We start from the raw sequence: 23,847 nt of genomic DNA on the forward strand, positions 1-23,847 counted from the left end.
GCCCCCTCCTGCACCCCAAACACATCACACATCACCTCCATATTGGTGAACAAAACAAAATTCATTCCGCACATGGGTGGGAAAAACTAGAGGGAACACTGCTGAGAGCCAAAGGGCTGTGTCTGGGACCCTCTGTCTGTGCAGTCTGGGGACCATGCCTGGGACCCTTCGCCGGGGATTCCCCGCAGCTCAGCTGTGGGCATTAAGCCCAGGGCCAGGCTCCAAGGCCCCAGCCTGCCCCATGGGCCTCACTCACCTGGATCGTTATGGGAGTGCGGCACCACAAACACCTGCAGGGGCTCCGTGTCCCACTCATGGGGCTCGTAGGTAATGTCAAAGCCCTGCTTCCACACGCCGCCGTCCTGGTTATCAAAGGGCAGCACCGAGGCCACGGCCAGCATCTGCAAGACCAGGGACCATGCTCAGTGGGAGCAGCAAGACTGGGGCCTCCAGGCCACCAGCCTCAACCCCAGTCCCTGGCACCAGGCCCCCAGGACACCAGCTGTGACAAAGCGGGACTGTTCTTAATGTTTCCTCTGAATATTGTGGGGATGCCTCAGTTTCCCCTAGGCAGTTCTTAAGTATCTGGGGGTGGGATAAGGGTGTATGATCACTGCAGAGCCCTAGAGGGCAGGTGTGTGCAGGGGTCTGGACACAGAGAATGGCCGACACCCTGTTTCCTGGCAACTGATGGCCTGGGCCCTTCCCCCCTGCAAGGTGAGAGCTAAAGGGTTGGAGAACAAAGGAATCCGGTGACCTCCTGGCCCGGGAAAGGGACAAAGCCCAGAGGAGGAGGGGCTGGAGGGAGTTTAAGTTTGGGACTGGCTGGGGATATGGAGTGAAGTGCAGACAGGGTTGTCTGGCTCACTGGCCCCCAAAATGGACCCGGCTGAGGGGCCCTGTTCTCTGCACCTACAAGCTCTGTGTTAGACCATGTTCCTGTTGTCTAATAAACCTTCTGTTTCCCCGGCTGGCTGAGAGTCATGTCTAACTGCGGAGTTTGGGGGCAGGACCCTCTGGCTTCCCCAGGACCCCGCCTGGGCGGACTCGCTGTGGGAAGCGCACGGAGGGGCAGAGGATGCTGAATGCTCCGAGGACAGAACCAGGAAGGGGGAAGCCGGGTGAGCTGTGTGTCCTGCAGACAGGCTGCTCCCCGAGAGGAGACTTCCCCAGAGTCCTGGCTGGCTTCGTAGGGAGCCGTTCCAGAGCATCGCCCGGGGACTCCGTGACACCAGCCTCAGTCCCAGTCCCTGGCACTGGGCCCCCGGGATATCAGCCTCAGCCCCGGTCCCTGGCAGCGAGCCCCTGGGACGCCAGCTGCATCGTCCACCACTGGGATGCCAGCCCCATCCTCAACAACCCCAGTTCGCACCCCCAGGACGCCAACCCAGCCCCTGCACTGGAGCCATCTCTAGATGCTCAGCGGTGAGGGGCTGCACCAAGAGACAGACATTGCTCCTGACCCAGCCCTCAGTGAGAGCACAGGGTGTGGCCCCAGATATCTCAGGTCCCTGTCCTCCAGCCCCTCGCCCCCCACAGGGGGCTCCCCCTCCAATCCCCCAGCCCCTTGGGCCCCCACAGGTGGCTCCCGCTATGACTCCCCTGCCCTCAGCCCCTCGCAGGCAGCTCCCCAGCCCTTCGCCTCCCTGCAGGCAGCTCCCCCTCCAAACTCCCCCCCTTGTCGTCCCCCCCGCAGGCAGCTCCCCCTCCAAGCCCAGATATCTCAGGCCCATGCCCCCCACAGGCGGCTCCCGCTCTGACCACCCAGCCCCTCAGCCCCCTGCAGGTGGACCCCCCTTCAACCCCCTGCAGGTGGCTCCCCCAATGACGCCCCGGCCTTCAGCCCCCCACAGGGGCCTCCCTCTCCAACTCCCCAGTCCCTTGGCCTCCCACAGGGGGCTCCCCCTCCAAGCCCCCCACCCCTCAACCCCTGCAGGCGGCTCCCTCTCCAAGCCCCCAGCTCCGTGACCCGCCACAGGCGGCTCCCCCTCCCACCTAGGCCGCCGGCCCTCGCTCACCTGCAGGTCTGGCTTCTGGCCCCTGCTCCCCAGTGCGAACTGGCAGTCCTGTGGGGAGATGGAGAAGAAGCTGGGCCGGCTCTCGGGTGGCAGCACCCAGGACCCGTTGGGTGTGTGGTAGGGCAGCAGCACCGGCTGCCCCTCCGCATGGGCCGTCAGCTCCAGCACCGACTCCTTGATGTGGCTGATGATCTCGTGGTTCTCCTCCAGCAGCTGCTCCAGCTGCTCAATGCGGTTCTGCAGCACCGAGATCTGGCTCTGCAGGTCACAGACACGGGGTGAGAGCAGCGCCCCCACGCCCCGAAATGCCGGGGGAAACTGCCCATCCATCGCCCACGAGGCACCGCAGCAGCTCCAGGGGACGCAGATTCACACAACTGCAACCCAGAACTACGGGGTCCCTGGCCATTTGCCCAAGTCGCTCTTTTCCCGCAGAATGTTTGGGGTTCAGTGACCCCCCCATTTTCCAGCAGAGAGCAGTGAGAGCGAGGGCCCATTGGGGCTGCCTGGGGGGGCCACCAGTGCAGTAGCTGCTGGATTGATGGCCTGGCAGTGCACTCTGCAGGGAGTGGGACAGGGGCTCAGGAGGGGGGACTCCCCCTCCCAGTCAGCATGAGGGGGCCTGCCACGCAAGGAGCAGAGTCAGGGCTCAGTAGGGAGCACCCTCCTCTCGTAGACCCCATTGCCCCAGGGCAGCGCTGGGGGGTGCTGGGCTGTTGGCAGCAGGCTGGGGCACTCAGCAGGGGGCACTCTCTCCTGGCAGTCAGTGCTGGCCCCTGCACCCAGGGTGGCACTAAGGGGGCTGGGTGCACAGGTGCAATCCCAGACAAAAAGCATGTTCAGTAAATCTGGGCAGGCAGCTGGCGAATGCCAGTCAGCCTCCCAAAGCCCCCTGCAGGGCCACCCAGACAGGGAGCCACCAGCACTCCCCTGCCACAGACTGCTGCTGACCAACTGCTGCCACGTCCCACCCCAGAGGTGGCTGCATGTCAGTGGTGGGCAAGCAACCCTGGAATAGACTTGACCCATGCTTGGTGCCCAACCCTGGGACGTTTCTTCCCCCGGGGGTCCAGGTCCCAGGGAGCTGAGATTCTGAGGCCCCTCAGCACTCGGCCCCCCCAAGCTGCCAACACGCGGCCGGGTGAGCAAGGGGGGCTCCGCTGCAGGCACCATGGGAGGTGAAGGCAGAGAGCCCCAGCCCCACTCCTCGTCCCCTGGGTGCCAGGGCCACTTACCCGCGGGAAGTTGCCCCCGCTCTGGTGCCGGGCAGGGTCATGCTGCACTCGGTCCAGCATCAGGTAGAGGGAGAAGACGGCCACGCAGAAGATGGCAGCTCCGCACACTGTCACCTGCTTCTTCAGCTTCATCCCGGGGCTGCGACGACCCACCTGCCACCAAGTCAGCCAGAGAGCTAGGTCAGGGCCCAGTGCCAGGCCCCTCGCCCCCCACTGCGGCCAGCCCCCCCCCAGACAGACCCCCAACTCCCACTTGCACCAGCCCCCCGACCGGCCTCTCGCCCCCCACTGCAGCCAGCCCCCCCCAGACAGACCCCTAACCCCCACTTGCACCAGCCCCCAGACAGGCCCCTCGCCCCCCACTGTGGCCAGCCCCCCCCCAGACAGACCCCCAACTCCCACTTGCACCAGCCCCCCGACCGGCCTCTCACCCCCCACTGCGGCCAGCCCCCCGCAGACAGACCCCTAACCCCCACTTGCACCAGCCCCCAGACAGGCCTCTCCCCCCACACTGAGGCCAGCCCCCACCCCAGACAGACCACCAACCCCCTTTGCACCAGCCCCCACAACAGGCCTCTCGCCCCACACTGCAGCTAGCCCCCCGATGAGCCCCTCACCCGCCACTCCAGCCAGCCCCCGCAGATGGAACACCAAACCTCCCTTGCACCAGCCCCCCGACAGGCCCCTCGCCCCCACTGCGGCTAGCCCCCCCCGACAGACCCCCAACTCCCCTTTGCACCAGCCCCCACGACAGGCCTCTCCCTCCACACTACAGTTAGCTGTCTGATGAGCCCCTCACCCCCCACTCCAGCCAACCCCCCAGATGGACTCCCAATCCCCACTTGGGCCAGCCCCCGCGATGGGGCCCCACTCCCCACCTGGGCCAGCCCCTCAGCAGGGCTGGAGGGTCCCGAGGCCCCACAGGGGGCAGGGGGCCCATGGCAGAGTCTGAGCGCACAAGGAGGAAGATGAAGGCCTCAGCCCTGGCCGGGCCGCCCCACACCCAGCGCCCCCCGGGCTCCCAGCGCAGGCCGGGCCGCCCCACACCCAGCGCCCCCCGGGCTCCCAGCGCAGGCCGGGCCGCCCCACACCCAGCGCCCCCCGGCTCCCAGCGCAGGCCGGGCCGCCCCACACCCAGCGCCCCCCGGGCTCCCAGCGCAGGCCGGGCCGCCCCACACCCAGCGCCCCCCGGCTCCCAGCGCAGGCCGGGCCGCCCCACACCCAGCGCCCCCCGGGCTCCCAGCGCAGGCCGGGCCGCCCCACACCCAGCGCCCCCCGGCTCCCAGCGCAGGACGGACGCCCCACACCCAGAGCCCCCCGGGCTCCCAGCGCAGGCCGGGCCGCCCCACACCCAGCGCCCCCCGGGCTCCCAGCGCAGGCCGGGCCGCCCCACACCCAGCGCCCCCGGCTCCCTGTCCTGCCCGCCCCACACCCAGCGCCCCCCGGCTCCCAGCGCAGGCCGGGCCGCCCCACACCCAGCGCCCCCCGGCTCCCAGCGCAGGCCGGGCCGCCCCACACCCAGCGCCCCCCGGGCTCCCAGCGCAGGCCGGGCCGCCCCACACCCAGCGCCCCCCGGCTCCCAGCGCAGGCCGGGCCGCCCCACACCCAGCGCCCCCCGGGCTCCCAGCGCAGGCCGGGCCGCCCCACACCCAGCGCCCCCCGGCTCCCAGCGCAGGACGGACGCCCCACACCCAGAGCCCCCCGGGCTCCCAGCGCAGGCCGGGCCGCCCCACACCCAGCGCCCCCCGGGCTCCCAGCACAGGCCGGGCCGCCCCACACCCAGCGCCCCCGGCTCCCTGTCCTGCCCGCCCCACACCCAGCGCCCCCCGGCTCCCAGCGCAGGCCGGGCCGCCCCACACCCAGCGCCCCCCGGCTCCCAGCGCAGGCCGGGCCGCCCCACACCCAGCGCCCCCCGGCTCCCAGCGCAGGCCGGGCCGCCCCACACCCAGCGCCCCCCGGGCTCCCAGCACAGGCCGGGCCGCCCCACACCCAGCGCCCCCCGGGCTCCCAGCGCAGGCCGGGCCGCCCCACACCCAGCGCCCCCCGGGCTCCCAGCGCAGGCCGGGCCGCCCCACACCCAGCGCCCCCGGCTCCCTGTCCTGCCCGCCCCACACCCAGCGCCCCCCGGCTCCCAGCGCAGGCCGGGCCGCCCCACACCCAGCGCCCCCCGGCTCCCAGCGCAGGCCGGGCCGCCCCACACCCAGCGCCCCCCGGCTCCCAGCGCAGGCCGGGCCGCCCCACACCCAGCGCCCCCCGGGCTCCCAGCGCAGGCCGGGCCGCCCCACACCCAGCGCCCCCCGGCTCCCAGCGCAGGCCTGGCCGCCCCACACCCAGAGCCCCCCGGGCTCCCAGCGCAGGCCGGGCCGCCCCACACCCAGCGCCCCCCGGCTCCCAGCGCAGGCCGGGCCGCCCCACACCCAGCGCCCCCCGGGCTCCCAGCGCAGGCCGGGCCGCCCCACACCCAGCGCCCCCCGGCTCCCAGCGCAGGCCGGGCCGCCCCACACCCAGCGCCCCCCGGGCTCCCAGCGCAGGCCGGGCCGCCCCACACCCAGCGCCCCCCGGCTCCCAGCGCAGGACGGACGCCCCACACCGAGAGCCCCCCGGGCTCCCAGCGCAGGCCGGGCCGCCCCACACCCAGCGCCCCCCAGGCTTCCAGCGCAGGCCGGGCCGCCCCACACCCAGCGCCCCCGGCTCCCTGTCCTGCCCGCCCCACACCCAGCGCCCCCCGGCTCCCAGCGCAGGCCGGGCCGCCCCACACCCAGCGCCCCCCGGCTCCCAGCGCAGGACGGACGCCCCACACCCAGAGCCCCCCGGGCTCCCAGCGCAGGCCGGGCCGCCCCACACCCAGCGCCCCCCGGGCTCCCAGCGCAGGCCGGGCCGCCCCACACCCAGCGCCCCCGGCTCCCTGTCCTGCCCGGCCCACAGCACTGCTCACAGACTCAGCTGGGGGATGGGGCAGGCCGGTGGGGCCCAGCCGGGAGCCTGGCAGGCTGCGGGGCACACACAGGAAGCCCGTCTGCAGCAGGTGGGTGCCGGAGCCCCCGCCCCACGCCAGGCAGAGCATGGCTGTGGCCTGGTTACCCTAATCCCCCCGGCGCTGGAGCCGTCCGGCAGTATTTTTAGCTGTGAAGCCTGGGACGGTGCCAGGAGCTGGGGAGGGAGCTGAGCGTGAATTACACCCTGCCCTGCACAGCCCGCAGCCGGGCACACGGCTCGGCCGGCCAGGACACCTGCTCCCCAGCCACGAAGGGCACTGGATCCCCTCCCCCACTGCACTGCCACCCCCCTCCCCCTAGCTCCACCATGTCCCCTTCCCCTCACTGCACCGCCATGCCCTTCCCCCTCCCCTCACTGCATCACCACACCCCCCTCCCCCTAGCTCCACCATGTCCCCTTCCCCTCACTGCACCGCCATGCCATGCCCTTCCCCCTCCCCTCACTGCATCACCACACCCCCCTCCCCCTAGCTCCACCATGTCCCCTTCCCCCCACTGCACCGCCATGCCCTTCCCCCTCCCCTCACTGCATCACCACACCCCCCTCCTCCTAGCTCCACCATGTCCCCTTCCCCTCACTGCACCGCCATGCCCTTCCCCCTCCCCTCACTGCACCATCACACCCCCCTCCCCCTAGCTCCACCATGTCCCCTTCCCCTCACTGCACCGCCATGCCCTTCCCCCTCCCCTCCCTGCATCACCACACCCCCCTCCCCCTAGCTCCACCATGTCCCCTTCCCCTCACTGCACCACCATGCCCTTCCCCCTCCCCTCACTGCATCATCACACCCCCCTCCCCCTAGCTCCACCATGTCCCCTTCCCCTCACTGCACCGCCATGCCCTTCCCCCTCCCCTCACTGCATCACCACACCCCCCTCCCCCTAGCTCCACCATGTCCCCTTCCCGCCACTGCACCGCCATGCCCTTCCCCCTCCCCTCACTGCATCACCACACCCCCCTCCCCCTAGCTCCACCATGTCCCCTTCCCCCCACTGCACCGCCATGCCCTTCCCCCTCCCCTCCCTGCATCACCACACCCCCCTCCCCCTAGCTCCACCATGTCCCCTTCCCCTCACTGCACCGCCATGCCCTTCCCCCTCCCCTCACTGCATCACCACACCCCCCTCCCCCTAGCTCCACCATGTCCCCTTCCCCTCACTGCACCACCATGCCCTTCCCCCTCCCCTCACTGCATCACCACACCCCCCTCCCCCTAGCTCCACCATGTCCCCTTCCCCTCACTGCACCGCCATGCCCTTCCCCCTCCCCTCACTGCACCATCACACCCCCCTCCCCCTAGCTCCACCATGTCCCCTTCCCCTCACTGCACCGCCATGCCCTTCCCCCTCCCCTCACTGCATCACCACACCCCCCTCCCCCTAGCTCCACCATGTCCCCTTCCCCTCACTGCACCGCCATGCCCTTCCCCCTCCCCTCACTGCATCACCACACCCCCCTCCCCCTAGCTCCACCATGTCCCCTTCCCCCCACTGCACCGCCATGCCCTTCCCCCTCCCCTCACTGCATCACCACACCCCCCTCCCCCTAGCTCCACCATGTCCCCTTCCCCCCACTGCACCGCCATGCCCTTCCCCCTCCCCTCACTGCATCACCACACCCCCCTCCCCCTAGCTCCACCATGTCCCCTTCCCCTCACTGCACCGCCATGCCCTTCCCCCTCCCCTCACTGCATCACCACACCCCTTCCCCTCCCCTCACTGCATCACCACATCCCCCTCCCCCTAGCTCCACCATGTCCCCTTCCCCTCACTGCACCGCCATGCCCTTCCCCCTCCCCTCACTGCACCATCACACCCCCCTCCCCCTAGCTCCACCATGTCCCCTTCCCCTCACTGCACCGCCATGCCCTTCCCCCTCCCCTCACTGCACCATCACACCCCCCTCCCCCTAGCTCCACCATGTCCCCTTCCCCTCACTGCACCGCCATGCCCTTCCCCCTCCCCTCACTGCATCACCACACCCCCCTCCCCCTAGCTCCACCATGTCCCCTTCCCCCCACTGCACCGCCATGCCCTTCCCCCTCCCCTCACTGCATCACCACACCCCCCTCCCCCTAGCTCCACCATGTCCCCTTCCCCCCACTGCACCGCCATGCCCTTCCCCCTCCCCTCACTGCACCATCACACCCCCCTCCCCCTAGCTCCACCATGTCCCCTTCCCCTCACTGCACCGCCATGCCCTTCCCCCTCCCCTCACTGCACCATCACACCCCCCTCCCCCTAGCTCCACCATGTCCCCTTCCCCTCACTGCACCGCCATGCCCTTCCCCCTCCCCTCCCTGCATCACCACACCCCCCTCCCCCTAGCTCCACCATGTCCCCTTCCCCTCACTGCACCACCATGCCCTTCCCCCTCCCCTCACTGCATCATCACACCCCCCTCCCCCTAGCTCCACCATGTCCCCTTCCCGCCACTGCACCGCCATGCCATGCCCTTCCCCCTCCCCTCACTGCATCACCACACCCCCCTCCCCCTAGCTCCACCATGTCCCCTTCCCCTCACTGCACCGCCATGCCCTTCCCCCTCCCCTCACTGCATCACCACACCCCCCTCCCCCTAGCTCCACCATGTCCCCTTCCCCTCACTGCACCGCCATGCCCTTCCCCCTCCCCTCACTGCATCACCACACCCCCCTCCCCCTAGCTCCACCATGTCCCCTTCCCCTCACTGCACCGCCATGCCCTTCCCCCTCCCATCACTGCATCATCACACCCCCCTCCCCCTAGCTCCACCATGTCCCCTTCCCCTCACTGCACCGCCATGCCATGCCCTTCCCCCTCCCCTCACTGCATCACCACACCCCCCTCCCCCTAGCTCCACCATGTCCCCTTCCCCTCACTGCACCGCCATGCCCTTCCCCCTCCCCTCACTGCATCACCACACCCCCCTCCCCCTAGCTCCACCATGTCCCCTTCCCCTCACTGCACCGCCATGCCCTTCCCCCTCCCCTCACTGCATCATCACACCCCCCTCCCCCTAGCTCCACCATGTCCCCTTCCCCTCACTGCACCGCCATGCCCTTCCCCCTCCCCTCACTGCATCACCACACCCCCCTCCCCCTAGCTCCACCATGTCCCCTTCCCGCCACTGCACCGCCATGCCCTTCCCCCTCCCCTCACTGCATCACCACACCCCCCTCCCCCTAGCTCCACCATGTCCCCTTCCCCCCACTGCACCGCCATGCCCTTCCCCCTCCCCTCACTGCATCACCACACCCCCCTCCCCCTAGCTCCACCATGTCCCCTTCCCCTCACTGCACCGCCATGCCCTTCCCCCTCCCCTCACTGCATCACCACACCCCCCTCCCCCTAGCTCCACCATGTCCCCTTCCCCTCACTGCACCACCATGCCCTTCCCCCTCCCCTCACTGCATCACCACACCCCCCTCCCCCTAGCTCCACCATGTCCCCTTCCCCTCACTGCACCGCCATGCCCTTCCCCCTCCCCTCACTGCACCATCACACCCCCCTCCCCCTAGCTCCACCATGTCCCCTTCCCCTCACTGCACCGCCATGCCCTTCCCCCTCCCCTCACTGCATCACCACACCCCCCTCCCCCTAGCTCCACCATGTCCCCTTCCCCTCACTGCACCGCCATGCCCTTCCCCCTCCCCTCACTGCATCACCACACCCCCCTCCCCCTAGCTCCACCATGTCCCCTTCCCCCCACTGCACCGCCATGCCCTTCCCCCTCCCCTCACTGCATCACCACACCCCTTCCCCTCCCCTCACTGCATCACCACATCCCCCTCCCCCTAGCTCCACCATGTCCCCTTCCCCTCACTGCACCGCCATGCCCTTCCCCCTCCCCTCACTGCACCATCACACCCCCCTCCCCCTAGCTCCACCATGTCCCCTTCCCCTCACTGCACCGCCATGCCCTTCCCCCTCCCCTCACTGCACCATCACACCCCCCTCCCCCTAGCTCCACCATGTCCCCTTCCCCTCACTGCACCGCCATGCCCTTCCCCCTCCCCTCACTGCATCACCACACCCCCCTCCCCCTAGCTCCACCATGTCCCCTTCCCCCCACTGCACCGCCATGCCCTTCCCCCTCCCCTCACTGCATCACCACACCCCCCTCCCCCTAGCTCCACCATGTCCCCTTCCCCCCACTGCACCGCCATGCCCTTCCCCCTCCCCTCACTGCACCATCACACCCCCCTCCCCCTAGCTCCACCATGTCCCCTTCCCCTCACTGCACCGCCATGCCCTTCCCCCTCCCCTCACTGCACCATCACACCCCCCTCCCCCTAGCTCCACCATGTCCCCTTCCCCTCACTGCACCGCCATGCCCTTCCCCCTCCCCTCACTGCATCACCACACCCCTCCCTCACACTACACCACCACACACCCCTTCCCCTCCCCTCACTGCATCACCACACCCCCCTCCCCCTAGCTCCACCATGTCCCCTTCCCCCTCCCCTCACTGCACCACCACACGCACCATCCCCCATTACATCCCCCTTCCCCTCCCCCTAGCTCCACCACCATGTCCCCTTCCCTCACATTTCAGCACTATGCCCCTTGCCCACACTGCACCACCGCACCCCCCTCCTCTTACCAGGCTCCCTCTAACCAAATTCCCACTAGGATGAAGGCACAGATTTGGGGGGGGCGGGGAGAGGATTAACCCCGGGGCAATTCAGCTGGAGCGGGTTGATCCTCTGCAAAAGCTACCCTCTTGCTCAGCCGGCCAGCTGGGCTGGGTGCAGGGATCACTGGCGAGGGGCTCCGGCCTGGGCCCTACAGGAGGGCAGACTAGCCAGTCCCAGTGCTCCCTTCTGGCAGTGCAATCAGCCTCTGGGGCCAGCATGAGCTCTCGGGCAGGTCTCCTGGGGCTGGAAAAAGGGAGTGACCAATGCACCTGCCCTGCCACCTGAGCCAAGAGCTGGCGTCCAGTCTGGCACGGGAATCATCCAGGAGGCCCCCACCCAGCCACAGGGCAGCAGCCAGAATAAGGCAGAATCCAGCCAGATGGAAGAAATTGCTCCCAGCCCCCCCCCCCCCCAAGGCATTGGGCCAACAGCAGGAGATGCTGAGGGCACCTGAGGTGGGGCAGCTAGGCCCTGCCCAGCCTGGTTGGTGGGCCTGAAACCCCCAATCCACAACACACAGCAGCTGTCACCGGGAGGCTTCAAGGGCTTCCCTCGCTCATTCCCACTGCACACAGGGGCCCAGCTGACACACTCAGGAATTTGCACAGCCCACCCAGAGAGGAAACCCAGCTCTCTGAGCTGAGCGACTCATGCCCTGGCAGCAGCCAGCCCCCTTGTGCTCTCTTCCCAGCCACACACCACAGCCAGGGGAGCCTGGCACCGTCCCTGCACTCCCGATGCCAACTAGTCACCAGCTCTGCCCAGGGACGCACAAGCTGCTCCTGCCTCGAGGGGCTGCTGCTAGGGCTGAGCAGTCAGCCCTGGGTGGGGGGTGATATTCCAGCCAGACTCAAGCTCTCTGGGCACCTGGAGGGCCAGGGCTCAGCTCGGCACTGGGCAGAGGCAGGAAGTCTGGAGAGGGAGCAGGAGGGAGCGTGGAACAGGCAGAGTGCAGGGTGAGAATGGGGGACGTGGCAAGGGCCCTGGAGAGGGTGAGAGGGCTCAGTCTGCTCTGGAAGCCCGTGAAGGGGCTCAGATGGGTGGCTGGGGTCAACACGCAGGCGAGCAAGCTGGTGGAAGCACCAGCTGCCTGGCTGCATGGGAGGGAAGGAGATTATAGCTCAGGCCATGAAGCAGCTGCTCAGGGATCTCTCTGAGGTCCCAGGGGATGGGACAGGCTGGCTAAGCCAGTAACTAACAGCAACCTAGCAAAGCTGGGGAGAGGGTGATGGGAGGGGGTCCCAACCCGGCTCCTGCCGAGGAACTGGTAGCAATGGGCTCTGAGGTTGTGTCAGGAAGTGGATACAGGGGAACCAGCTGCCATCACTTATTTGGCTTTGCAAGGCCTTTGAACTAAGCTGTCCTGGCGCAGAAAGTGGCCCGACAGGAGTCAAATGTGTGAAATGGTCAGTTTCCTTCCTGGCCACTGACTGCCAGCGGGTCCGCATGGTTCTGTGCCTGGCCCGTGGGCTACCACGTTTATTACGGCCCTGCATGGGGCTGAGCAGTGGGGGCAGAACTGATGGTCGGCACAGTTACTGGGGTTTGTTGGGAGCAGGGGGATTGTGAGGCACGGCAAAGGAGGGTCACACGAAGTAATGTGCAGTGCCTACGCGCTATGATTCGAAAGGCCCTGCTCTGTTCATTCCCGCTCAGGGGCCTGGCACCGGCCAGTGTCGGCAGACAGGATGCTGGGCTGGATGGACCCTGGGGATGACCCAGTCTGGCTGATGTGCTGTTCTTAAATGAAGGGTATGAGCCCAGGACAAGGACCTGGGCTCTGAGCCCCCAGCCGGGTGAACCCCTGCAGTCAGAAGAGCAGAGATGTCTGGGCGCTGAGGAATGGGATGGAGAAGAACCTAGTGCCCTGGTGCCTACAGGTCTCTGGAGGCCTCCCTGGGTCCGGGGCGCAGCAGGGGTCCCCCAGCACTGCAGGGGCCTGGAGAAACTCCCCTCTGGAGAGGCTGGGCTGAGACCCAGAGAGGGGCCCGCGGGGCGCAGGGTCTGGGGCCGCGACACGGGGCGCTCGGGGACACTGCCGGGGCTCCAAGGACACCCTGGTTCCCAGCCTGCGCTCGGCGGAGCTGGGCCGCAGGGCGCGGCTGGGGCCGGGTCCCCAGGCTAGGGGAGGGAGGGACATGTCTCCAGGCTGGCCAGGGCCTGGAGCTGACCGGGGCGCCCAGCTCCCGCTGCGGGGCCAGGGACCCGGCGCCCCGCGCTGCGGCTGCAGGGTCCCGCCCGGGCTGGCGCTGCGGCTGGCGGGGCCGATCGGGAGCTGTCCAGCCGCACCGCGCCCGGGCCGCCCGGGGCCCCTGGCCGCACCCCGGGGCCCCTGGCCGCACCCCGGGGCCCCTGGCCGCACCCCGGGGCCCCTGGCCGCACCCGGCCGGCAGCGCAGCCCGCGGCGCCAGGTGCGAGGCGCGGACCGGGCCGGCTCCCCCTTACCTCCGGCTCCGGCTGCGGCAGCCCCGGGCCCGGTCCGCTCACATCCTCCGCCGGGCCGGGCCGGGCCGGGCTCCGATCCCCGGGCGCCGCCGCTCGTGGGCCGGCCGCGGCCTCTCCGGCAGCCGCCGCCTCCGCGCCCCGGGCTGCGCCGGCTGCTGGGACCGGGCAGGAGGCTGCGAGCCGGGATGCGCCCAGGCCCCTCCCCCGGCTCCGTCCGCCCGCCCCCGCTGTCTGTCCTTCCCCCCAGCTGTCTGTCTGTCCGTCCCCCCTCCCCCAGCTGTCTGTCCGCTCCCCCCTCCCCCGGCTCTGTCCGCCCGCCCCCGCTGTCTGTCCGCTCCCCCCCACTGTCTGTCCCTCCGCTCCCCCCACCCCCGGCTCTCTCCATCCGCACTCCCCCCCCCGTCTATCTGTCCGCACCCCCCCACTGTCTGTCCCTCCGCTCCCCCCTCCCCCGGCTGTCTGTCCGTCCTCCCCCCCTGCTTTCTGTTTGTTCATCTGTCCCCCGCAGCTGTCTGTCCGTCCACCCCCCCCCCCCGTCCCCGTCTGTTTGTCCACACCCCCCCCACTGCTGTCTGTCTGTCCGCCCTGCCCCACCCCCATCCCCGGATGTCCATCTGTCCCCCGTCCTCTCCCATAAAATCATAGATCAGGGTTGGAAGGGACCTCGGGAGGTTCCAGTCCAACCCCAACTAAATCATCCCAGCCAGGGCTTTGTCAAAAACCCTAAAAGCCTCTAAGGATGGAGAGCCCACCGCCTCCCCAGGGATCCCATTCCAGCGCTTCACCCCCCGCCCCGTGAAATCGTGTTTCCGAATATCCAGCCTAGACCTCCCCCCTGCAACTTGAGAGCATTGCTCCTTGTTCTGCCATCTGCCACCCCTGGGAACAGCCCAGCTCCATCCTCTCTGGAGCCCCCCTTCGGGTAGCTGAGGGCTGCTATCAAATCCCCCCCACACTCTTCTCTTCTGCAGACTTTTGTCTGTCTGTCCTCCGCCCCATCCTCTCCCCCTGCTGTCTGTCTGTCCATCCCACCATCCCCTCCCCCTTGTCTGTTTGTTCCTCTCCTTTCTCTCCCCTGCCCCCCATCTGTCCATCCTCCCCTGTCGCTATGTCTGTCCCTACACCCCTGTCTCTCTTTTCCCCTCTCCATTGGCCTCTCCTGCTGGGGCGTGACACTGGCACTGACTGGTGCTTCCTGGTGTGTGTGGTGCCAAGGACTGGTTACCCCAGAGCCATGTCCCTGTGCTGTGGGACCAGCAGGACCCGGCTGGGCTGCACCCCCCAACTCCCCTTCCCCCTCCCCTGGCTGGGCTGCATCCCCCAACTCCCCTTCCCCCTCCCCTGGCTGGGCTGCACACCTCCAACTCCCCTTCCCCCTCCCCTGGCTGGACTGCACCCCCCAAGTCCCCTTCCCCCTCCCCTGGCTGGGCTGCACCCCCCAACTCCCCTTCCCCCTCCCCCGGCTGGGCTGCACCCCCCAACTCCCCTTCCCCCTCCCCTGGCTGGGCTGCACACCTCCAACTCCCCTTCCCCCTCCCCTGGCTGGGCTGCATCCCCCAACTCCCCTTCCCCCTCCCCTGGCTGGGCTGCACCCCCCAAGTCCCCTTCCCCCTCCCCTGGCTGGGCTGCACCCCCCAACTCCCCTTCCCCCTCCCCTGGCTGGACTGCACCTCCCCCGCACTGGGCTGCACACCTCCAACTCCCCTTCCCCCTCCCCCGGCAGGGCTGCACCCCCCAAGTCCCCTTCCCCCTCCCCTGGCTGGGCTGCACCCCCCAACTCCCCTTCCCCCTCCCCCGGCTGGGCTGCACCCGCCAACCTTCCCCCCCTTAGGAACTGCATGGTGCTTGCTGCACATCTGGGCACAGATCACTGCCAGCACAGCTATTCCGCTGCGGGCTGGCTATCCACATAGCAGGGACCCTGTTTTGCACTGATCCCATGTGAGTGCACAAGGGCGTCCCCTTCCCTGCCAGCAGGTGTTGGACACCAGGTGTTGGAAACTAATCAAGATGAGTCACTTTAAATCCAAAGAGTTTTCTTCAGTTATGAGAGCAGCCCCAAACCAGATGTGATGAACTTTACAGCACATACAGTTTAACTTACAGAAATCACAAAACAGGGCACAGGAACACATCCACCAGCCAGGGATCTCCCAGGGCAGCGGAGGGCCCGTGTTTGCCCCGCGGCGGAGGGGTAGGGGTAGGTGCGCTGGTGCTGAGTGGGGGAGGGAGGCACCGTGCTGCAGTTCTCCACTCACTGCGATGGCAGGCGAGCCCAGGAGTGTTGAAGCCGCTGGTCCATGAGAGTCGCAGTAGCTGCACTTGCTGTAGGAAAAGCCCCATTATGTCCTGGTGCATCTGCTGCTGCTTTTGCTGGGCCTTGCTCCTGCCCACACTCTGTAAGGATAAGGCCTTTGTCTGCAGGTGACACCTCCCCTTTTTCCAGCGAGCAATGTTCACCCTCAGCCCCTCTGTTCTGGGGCTGGGACAGCACGGGTCTTCCCACGCCCACCTTTTGACCCTCCTTAGCTGGGAGAGTCACTTCACTCGTGTGCAGGGGGAACCCGCCACACGACTAGGGCTGCAGCTACAGGGAAACCACACCAAGGTCCCAGTGTCAGGCCTGTCGGAAGGGAAAGCAAAATTTGAGATTCAGAACCCCCTTCCCTTGCTCCCCTAAAGGGTTAAACAAGAGAGTTCTGGACCCAGCACCATGCTCAGCTCCAGCCAGTGGCCGATTAGCCACTGGGCCAACAGGGCCCATACCCCAGGGGCCCCTGCACCCTGACCCCACTCCCTAGCTGGAGCGCCGGGAGAGGATGGGGGAGCCCCTCACATGCTCTAACCCATGGGCCCCACAAACCCTAATCTCCCTCTGGCTCCAGCCATGGGAGGGAAGTGAGGAGTGTGACAAAGTGGGGTTTTATTCATCTTGTTATGCTGCATGTGAGTCTTACTGTCCTAGACTAAACACTGTGTGTGCCTTAGTTTCCCTGGGTACTGCACCAATGCTTCAGTGGTGGGAACTGGGCGTGTGATTTTGCTGAGGCCCTCAGGGCAGGTGAGACTGCCCAGCTGTTTGCACCTGTGTAACCAGAGACCCAGGAGGGGGATGTGACCAGTTGACACCTTTGGCCTGGGAAGCAAGACAAAGAGAAGGAGGAGGGGCATGAAGGCAGGAGGCTGGCAGTCTGCTTGTGGGAACTGGAAGAGGGGGAATCCAGGGCATCTGGCCCAGGATTCCCAAGATGGACTTTGCTGAAAGTCACTGCTGTCTGTAATAGCAAGCTCTGTTCTATGCTGTGTTTCTGTCGATGAATAAACCTTCTGTTTTATGCTGGCTGAGAGCCCCATCTGACTGTGGACTTGGGGGGCAGGACCCTCTGGCTTCCCCAGGACCCCGCCTGGGCGGACTTGCTGGGAGAAGTGCACGGAGGGGCAGAGGATGCTGAATGCTCCGAGGTCAGACCCAGGAAGGTGGAAGCTGTGTGAGCTGTGTGTCCTGAAGACAGGCTGCTCCCAGAGAGGAGGCACCCCCAGAGTCCTGACTGGCTTCTTAGGGAGCAGTTCCAGAGCATCGCCTGGTGACTCCGTGACAACTGGTGGTAGTAGTGGGATCAAACTGCACCCCTGGACAGAGCCTCCTGCAGTAAGTGACTGGAGAGCAGTAAAACAAAGGGGGATTAGCCCCAAGCAGGAGGGGCTGGCAATTTAGCAATGGCCCTAGAGGGAGGAGTCTCCCAGGCCAGCTCCTCAGGGAGGCTTGATGCTCTGGATTTGAAGTTCTTAATCTACAGAGTAGGCACGGGATGGGCCCTGAGGAGCGAGTGCCTCTTTCCCCTGGAGGTGGTTGGGAAGCAGATCACAGGGTACTGGGACACGGGCGCTGAGGTGATGCTGGCCCAGTCCGAAGTGGTGGCCCCAGACCGGGTGGTGTCCAACACCTACCTGACCCTGATGGGTGTGTGCAGGCCCCTGTTTAAGGTACCTGTGGGGAGGGTACATCTGAAATGGGGGGCCAAGGAGGGCCCCAAAGATGTGGGGGTGCACCATCAGCTGCCAACCACGTGCTGATGAGGGGTGACCTAGCGGATTGGCCAGGCGGCCCCCAAAGCAGCCTAGTCATCACCCGTAGCCAGAGCCAGTGAAAGGCACTCTGCTCTGACACTGGGGGTCGTGCCCGGCCGGGGGTGCTGGTCTCTACCCCAGCGGGAAAGGAGCCACTGGGGACAGGATTTGGCAGGGCTCTGGCCCCAGACCCAGCCACTGCAAGGGAGCAGGTCCCCACCCCTTCCCCAGCCACTGAATTCCAGGCCGAGCTGCAGAAGGATCCCTCCTTACAGAAGCTGAGGGAACTTGCTGGCCACAGCGCGGAGAAACCCCTGGGGAAAGGCTGCCAGGAGAGATTCCTGTGGGAAAAGGAATTACTGTACCGGGAATGGGCTCCCCAAGGGGAAGTGGAACCATGGGGGATCAGGAGGCAGCTAGCGGTCCCCCAGAAGTACCACAGCAGGCTGCTGTACCTGGCCCACAATGTCCCTCTCTCGGGACACCAGGGAATCCAGCGCACCAGGCAGCGACTGCTACAGAACTTTTACTGGCCCGGGGTCTTTGATGTTGTCCAACAATACCGCAGGTCCTGCAACCCCTGCCAGAGGGTGGGGAAGGCCCTGGACAAGGGGAAAGCGGCATTGAAACCCCTGCCCATCATAGAGGAGCCGTTCCAGAAGGTGGCCGTGGACATAGTGGGACCCCTCAGCAAGGCAACTCGGAGAGGGAAAAATTACATTCTGGTGGTGGTAGATTTCACTACTCACTATCCCGAGGCAGACATTGTGGCAGATACACTGCTGACCGTTTTCAGCAGAGTGGGGCTCCCCAAGGAGGTCCTTACAGACCAGGGGTCCAATTTCATGTCAACTCTGCTCCGGTGCTTGTGGGAGAAGTGTGGGGTCCAGCACACCTGGGCCTCAGCATATCACCCCCAATCCAACGGGCTGGTGGAGAGGTTCAATGGGACGCTAAAGATGATGCTGAAAACCTTTATGGACCAGCACCCACTGGGACAAGTATTTACCCCACCTGCTGTTCGCGTACCGGGAAGTGCCCCAGGAATCAACCAGGTTCTCTCCTTTCGAGTTGCTGTATGGGAGGAGAGTGATGAGACTTGATGAGAGACGAGTGGGAGGGGAAGGCCTCCCCCGATGGAAAATCAGTGGTGGAGCATGTCCTGACTTTCCGGGAAAAGCTCGCTGAGCTCATGGACTTGGCCGGGAAGAATTTAGCCAGGGCCCAAGGGAAGCAGAAGGTCTGATACGGCCGCTAAGCGCGGGCCTGCTCCTGTGTGACGAAGCGGGACTGTTCTTAATGTTTCCTCTGAATAGTGTGGGGGTGCCTCAGTTTCCCCTAGGCAGTTCTTAAGTATCTAGGGGGTGGAGTAAGGGTGTATGATCACTGCAGAGCCCTAGAGGGCAGGTGTGTGCAGGAGTCTGGACACAGAGAATCGCTGACACCCTGTTTCCTGGCAACTGATGGTCTGACCCTTACCCTCTGCAAGGTGAGAGCTAAAGGGTTGGAGAACAAAGGAATCAGGTGACCACCTGGCCCGGGAAAGGAACAAAGCCCAGAGGAGGAGGGGCTGGAGGGGATTTTCAGTTTGGGGCTGGCTGGGACATGGAGTGAAGTGCAGACGTGGTTGTCTGGCTCACTGCCCCCCAAAATGGACCCAGCTGAGGGGTCCCGTTCTCTGCACCTGCAAGCTCTGTTTTAGACCACGTTCCTGTCGTCTAATAAACCTTCTGTTTTCCTGGCTGGCTGAGAGTCACGTCTGACTGCGAAGTTGGGGTGCAGGACCCTCTGGCTTCCCCAGGAGCCCCGCCTGAGTGGACTCGCTGGGGGGAAGCGCACGGAGGGGCAGAGGATGCTGAATGCTCCGAGGTCAGACCCAGGAAGGTAGAAGCTGTGTGAGCTGTGTGTCCTGAAGACAGGCTGCTCACAGAAAGGCGACTGCCCCAGAGTCCTGACTGGCTTCATGGGGAGCCGTTCCAGAGCATCACCCAGGGACTCCGTGACATCCTGTGCCACCGGGGACCAGGTGATGCTCCTCATCCCCATGAGAAAGAACAAACTACAGGCTGCCTGGGACGGGCCCTTTAAGGTCATCAATCAGCTGAACCGATGAAGTGAGCTGTAGCTCACGAAAGCTCATGCTCAAATAAATTGGTTAGTCTCTAAGGTGCCACAAGTCCTCCTTTTCTTTTTGAGGTGAACTATGCAGTGGAACTGTCCAGCTGGGCTCACAGACACCCAGTGTACCATGTCAACATGATGAAGCCGCACTGGGACAGCGAGAATTTGGTACTGGCCATGTGTGGCCAGTGGGAGGAGCAGGGAGATGACCCCTTGGTGGATCTATTCCCTGAGACAATGGCCGGAATCAGTTCCCCTCTCTGACCAGCTAACCCCTGACCAGCAGGCAGAGATCGAGGGGTGCTGGGTTCCTACCAGCAGCTGTTCTCCAACTGGCCTGGTCTCACTAACCTGGCTGTCCACCAGGTGGAGACAGGAGCCAAACCCCCTGTAAGATGCTCCCCATTCCGGGTCACTGGGAAAACAGCCCAGGACCTGGAGAGAGAGGTCAAGGACATGCTGGCTTTTGGGTGATCCAGCCATTCAACAGCCCTTGAGCCTCTCCCGGGGTGCTGATCCCCAAGGAGGATGGGTCAATCCGGTTTTGTGTGGATTACCAGACGCTTAATGCCATCACCACGTTCGATGCCCACCCCATGCCTAGGCCTGATGAGCTCCTAGACAAGCTAGGCGGGGCTCATTATCTCACTACTATGGATCTCACCAAGGGCTACTGGCAATTACCTTTGGATCCGGATGCCCAACTGAAATCTGCTTTTATCACCCTTCTGGGGTTATATGGGTTCCTGGTCCTACCTTTCGGCCTAAAGGGGCCACCTGTCACCTTCCAGAGCCTGGTGGACCAGTTACTCAAGGGGATGGAGAATTTTGCCCTGGCGTATATTGACATCTGTGTCTTCAGCCAGACCTGGGAGGACCATGTGTCCCAGGTTAGACAAGTGCTGGACCGGCTCCGGGATGCAGGTCTGACTGTAAAAGGTTGAGAAGTGCAAGGTGGGGATGTCAGAGGTGTCATAGCTGGGCCACAAAATGGGGCCCGGCTGCCTAAAGCCAGAGCCAGCCAAGGTGGAGGTGATCAGAGATTGGCCCGCTCCCCAGACTAAGAAGCAGGTCCAGGCTTTCATTGGGATGGCAGGATACTACCGAAGATTTGTGCCCACTTTAACGCCAGAGCCGCCCTCATCACGGAGCTATGCAAGAAGGGGAAGCCAGACAAGGTGGTCTGGACCGAGCAGTGCCAGGAGGCTCTCTTGCTCTGAAGGAGGCTCTGGTCAAGGGCCCGGTGCTGGGAAACCCAGACTTTGACAAGCCCTTTGTGGTGTTCACCGACGCCTCAGACACGGGGCTGGGGGCGGTGCTAATGCAGGTTGATGGAAAGGGGGAGAGACACCCCATCAGGTAGCTGAGCAGGAAGCTGCTGCCCCGGGAGCAGAACTGCGCGGCCATAGAAAGGAATGGGCCCTTAGAAAGCTGCAGCCATATCCGTTTGGGTGGTGCTTCACTGTGTACAGCCACCACTCGCCCCGGACGTGGCCACACCCGATGAAAGGGGCCAATGCCAAGCTCCTGAGGTGGCATCTCCAGCTTCAGCATTACGACGTGGGGGTGGTCCACGTGAAGGGGAGTGCCAACGATGCTCTGTCCTGGAGAGAGGGGGCCCGAACTTCCCCAGGCCGCTGGCTAAAGTGGCCCCACTCAGTTCGGTCTCGGAGGGGGAGAGATGTGACGAAGTGGGGTTTTATTCATCTTGTTATGTTGCATGTGAGTCTTACTGTCCTAGACTAATACGGTGTGTGCCTCAGTTTTCCGGGTGGTGATGGGGTGATTCCAAGGGGCTGTTTAATAGCAGAGGCATAGAAGAGATCCTGTGGATCTGTGACAGCACAGCAGTACAAAGCACAGCGGGAAACTGAGGCATGCATTGGAAACATACAAATCTTACCAAGCATCACGGCACGCACCTGTCATCCCTGCTGCGCTCTGATTGTAGCTCTGTGGGGCAGGGCCATCTCTTGGCTCTGTGTCTCTACAGGCCTGGCACAGTGCGGCCCTGGCCAGGGCCACTGGTGCTGTGGCCACACACGGAATCCGGAACATTGGTAAATGCTGGGGTTGGCCGGCTCCGGGCCCTGGGGAGTCCTTGGCAGCACGGAGGGCAAGGCCCTGCCTAGGACACAAGATGCCCATGCCGTGCCCAGCAAGGGACTTGCTGGCTCCTGCCAGAGCCATTTCTGGTGCCTAGAGCTGAATGCAGCAGTCTTACTGAGGGGCACAGCCCGTGCTGCTGGCTGGCACGGCCAGAGCTGGATTTCTAGCATCACGTGGGTGTAGCTGCCCACCCAGTTTGCATGCGCCATTCCTGGGAGTGTGATACAGACCAGGTACCAGCCAGAGACTGGGATGGGCTGTCGGTACACACGGCTCCCTGCCTGGTGCGTGCACCAGCCACAGGCATGTATCTAGCTCCAGGGGGGCCAGCGGCCCAGCCCCGCAGTGACGGGCTCCCTGTGGGCTGCTGGTCTGAGTAACTGGTGCCCCGGCAGGGTGGGGCTCTGGGCACAGGTCTCTGGGCTGCAGAATCTTCTTCCGCCTGCCAGCCCCATGCCCCCAGGCACAGGAGCCAGGCTAGGCCGAGCCCCCAGGTACCTGGAAATGCACAGAAAGAGCAGAGATGGGGGCTCTGGCAGGCCATGGGGAGCACCCTGCAGGGGCAGAAGGGTCCCCACAGAAGCTGGGCCGCAGGGACCCAGCACAGGCCCCGCAATCCCACTGGCCTCCCATAGTGGGTGCCACAGCACTGACTGGGTGAGGAGGGGGTAGCTTTTATTCCACAGGAAATATGCCCCCCCCCCCAAAAAAAAAAAAGCAGATGAGAAGAGCTTGGCCCATCTGTCCCGAAGCCTGACAGCTGGGGCAGGCCCAGGGGATGGCGCTGCGCAGGCTGGAGACCCCAGGGCCCAGGGCCTCTCAGCACCCAGGAGGCAACAAACATAGCCTGGGTCTGGCTGATGGCGACAGCTGGAGCCTGCGATGCCCCAGGCCATGGTGGAAGACAAGTCCGGGGCGGGCACGCCGGGCGTTTGCAGGGAGGCTGGCACAACGTGGGCTCTGCCCAAGGGGCTCTGGGGCTGACAGCTCCAGCCCAGGGCAGCGTCTCCTGGCCTGGGAGCCCGCGGTCCGTTACCGCTGCCTCTTGCGGATGCTGACGAGCTCCTGGTGAACGGTGCTGAAGCTGGGCCGTTTCCGGGGATCGTACTCCCAGCACCGCTGCATCAGCCTGTACACGTCCTCAGGACACTGCTTGGGGGGGTCCAGCCGCACCCCTGGGGAGAGAGGGCAACAGGCTCAGGGCCCAGGGCAGCCTGCCCCCAGGGCTGTAGAGAGCCGGAAACACCCTCAGCCCCTGGCGGCTGCTCACTGGAGGGGGATCCCCTGGGCTCCCTCTCGGTGGGGGCGGGGGGCAGGGGGTGGCTCCAGGCCTGGCAGCAGCCCAGGTACCTCCTGTTCATGGGGAGATGGGGCCTGGCCGGGGCAGAGCCTGCTTACCTTGCTCAATGGCTTCGCGCGTCTGGGTGTTGCTCAGGTGGGAATAGGGGGTGGCGCCGAGGCTGAAGGCTTCCCACAGCAAGATCCCGAAGCTCCAGACATCGCTGTCTGAGGAGTAGCGGCCTGGGGAGAGGGGGGCTTCAGGCAAGGGGCTGGGAGCATGGCTACCTCCAGCCCCTCGCCAGCTGCTCCAGCCATGGGGATAGCATCCCCCTTGGGGCTCCTAGGCAGGCACTCACCGCGCTGCAGCTTGGGCAGCCCCCACTCCCTGCAGACACCGCCCTGGTCCAACGGGGACGCAGCATCTGGCCCCACCTTCCCATGGCCTCCCGCTGCCCCAGCCAGAGGGATCCAGGCACGGGGACGCCGGGCGATCGGCCACCCCGGTCAATAACTGTATGCAAAGAGCTGAGCAGAGCTGTGGGGTGCCCGGCGCCCGCGTCCCCGTATTGGGCCTGAGGGACGCATGAGGAGCTGTGTGGTCTAGGGGACTCATAGCCAGGACTCCTGGGTTCTTTCTTGCTGTGTGCAAGTGCTTTCCCCCGGTGCCCTGGCTGCACCCAGTGCTTGCATGGTGCTAGACGGCCCCTGGCGGTCTGCAGAGGGCACCAGCTCAGAGGGATGGGGCTGGGAGCTGCAGCAAACACCATACCGTAATTCAGTGCCTCTGGCGCTGTCCATTTCACAGGAATCTGCTTCAAGCCTCCTGTGGAGGCATAGACCCCGTCCTCCTCCTCCCGCGACATCCCAAAGTCACTGATCTTCAGCGAGTTCTTCTCCGTCACCAGGCAGTTGCGAGCTGCGAGGTCCCTGCGGGAGAGGAGCAGCTGAGCGCCAG

General features: G+C 65.6%; 2 protein-coding genes across 3 annotated transcripts in view; both read right to left on the reverse strand.

The window, feature by feature from the left end:
- The window catches only part of MAN2A2 (mannosidase alpha class 2A member 2), a 36,421-nt gene extending 22,977 nt beyond the window's left edge, over positions 1-13,444 (reverse strand). Inside the window, exons 1-4 of one of the 2 annotated variants that reach the window (XM_073304607.2) lie at positions 13,314-13,444; positions 3,254-3,406; positions 2,019-2,276; positions 257-401 (exon numbers count right to left, since the gene is read on the reverse strand). In XM_073304607.2, coding sequence (XP_073160708.1) covers positions 257-401; positions 2,019-2,276; positions 3,254-3,385 — 535 coding nt within the window. In that variant the 5' untranslated portion in view covers positions 3,386-3,406; positions 13,314-13,444. The remainder of the gene's footprint in view (positions 1-256; positions 402-2,018; positions 2,277-3,253; positions 3,407-13,313) is intronic. The other variant, XM_073304608.2, reaches the window with a different exon arrangement.
- A 5,598-nt stretch (positions 13,445-19,042) lies between these two features.
- FES (FES proto-oncogene, tyrosine kinase) overlaps positions 19,043-23,847 on the reverse strand; it is a 20,769-nt gene continuing 15,964 nt past the window's right edge. The window contains exons 9-11 of the mRNA XM_078854708.1: positions 23,662-23,836; positions 23,010-23,132; positions 19,043-22,786 (exon numbers count right to left, since the gene is read on the reverse strand). Coding sequence (XP_078710834.1) covers positions 22,644-22,786; positions 23,010-23,132; positions 23,662-23,836 — 441 coding nt within the window. The 3' untranslated portion in view covers positions 19,043-22,643. The remainder of the gene's footprint in view (positions 22,787-23,009; positions 23,133-23,661; positions 23,837-23,847) is intronic.

The sequence above is a fragment of the Lepidochelys kempii genome, chromosome 10, assembly GCF_965140285.1.
Source record: "Lepidochelys kempii isolate rLepKem1 chromosome 10, rLepKem1.hap1, whole genome shotgun sequence".
Lineage (NCBI taxonomy): Eukaryota > Metazoa > Chordata > Testudines > Cheloniidae > Lepidochelys > Lepidochelys kempii.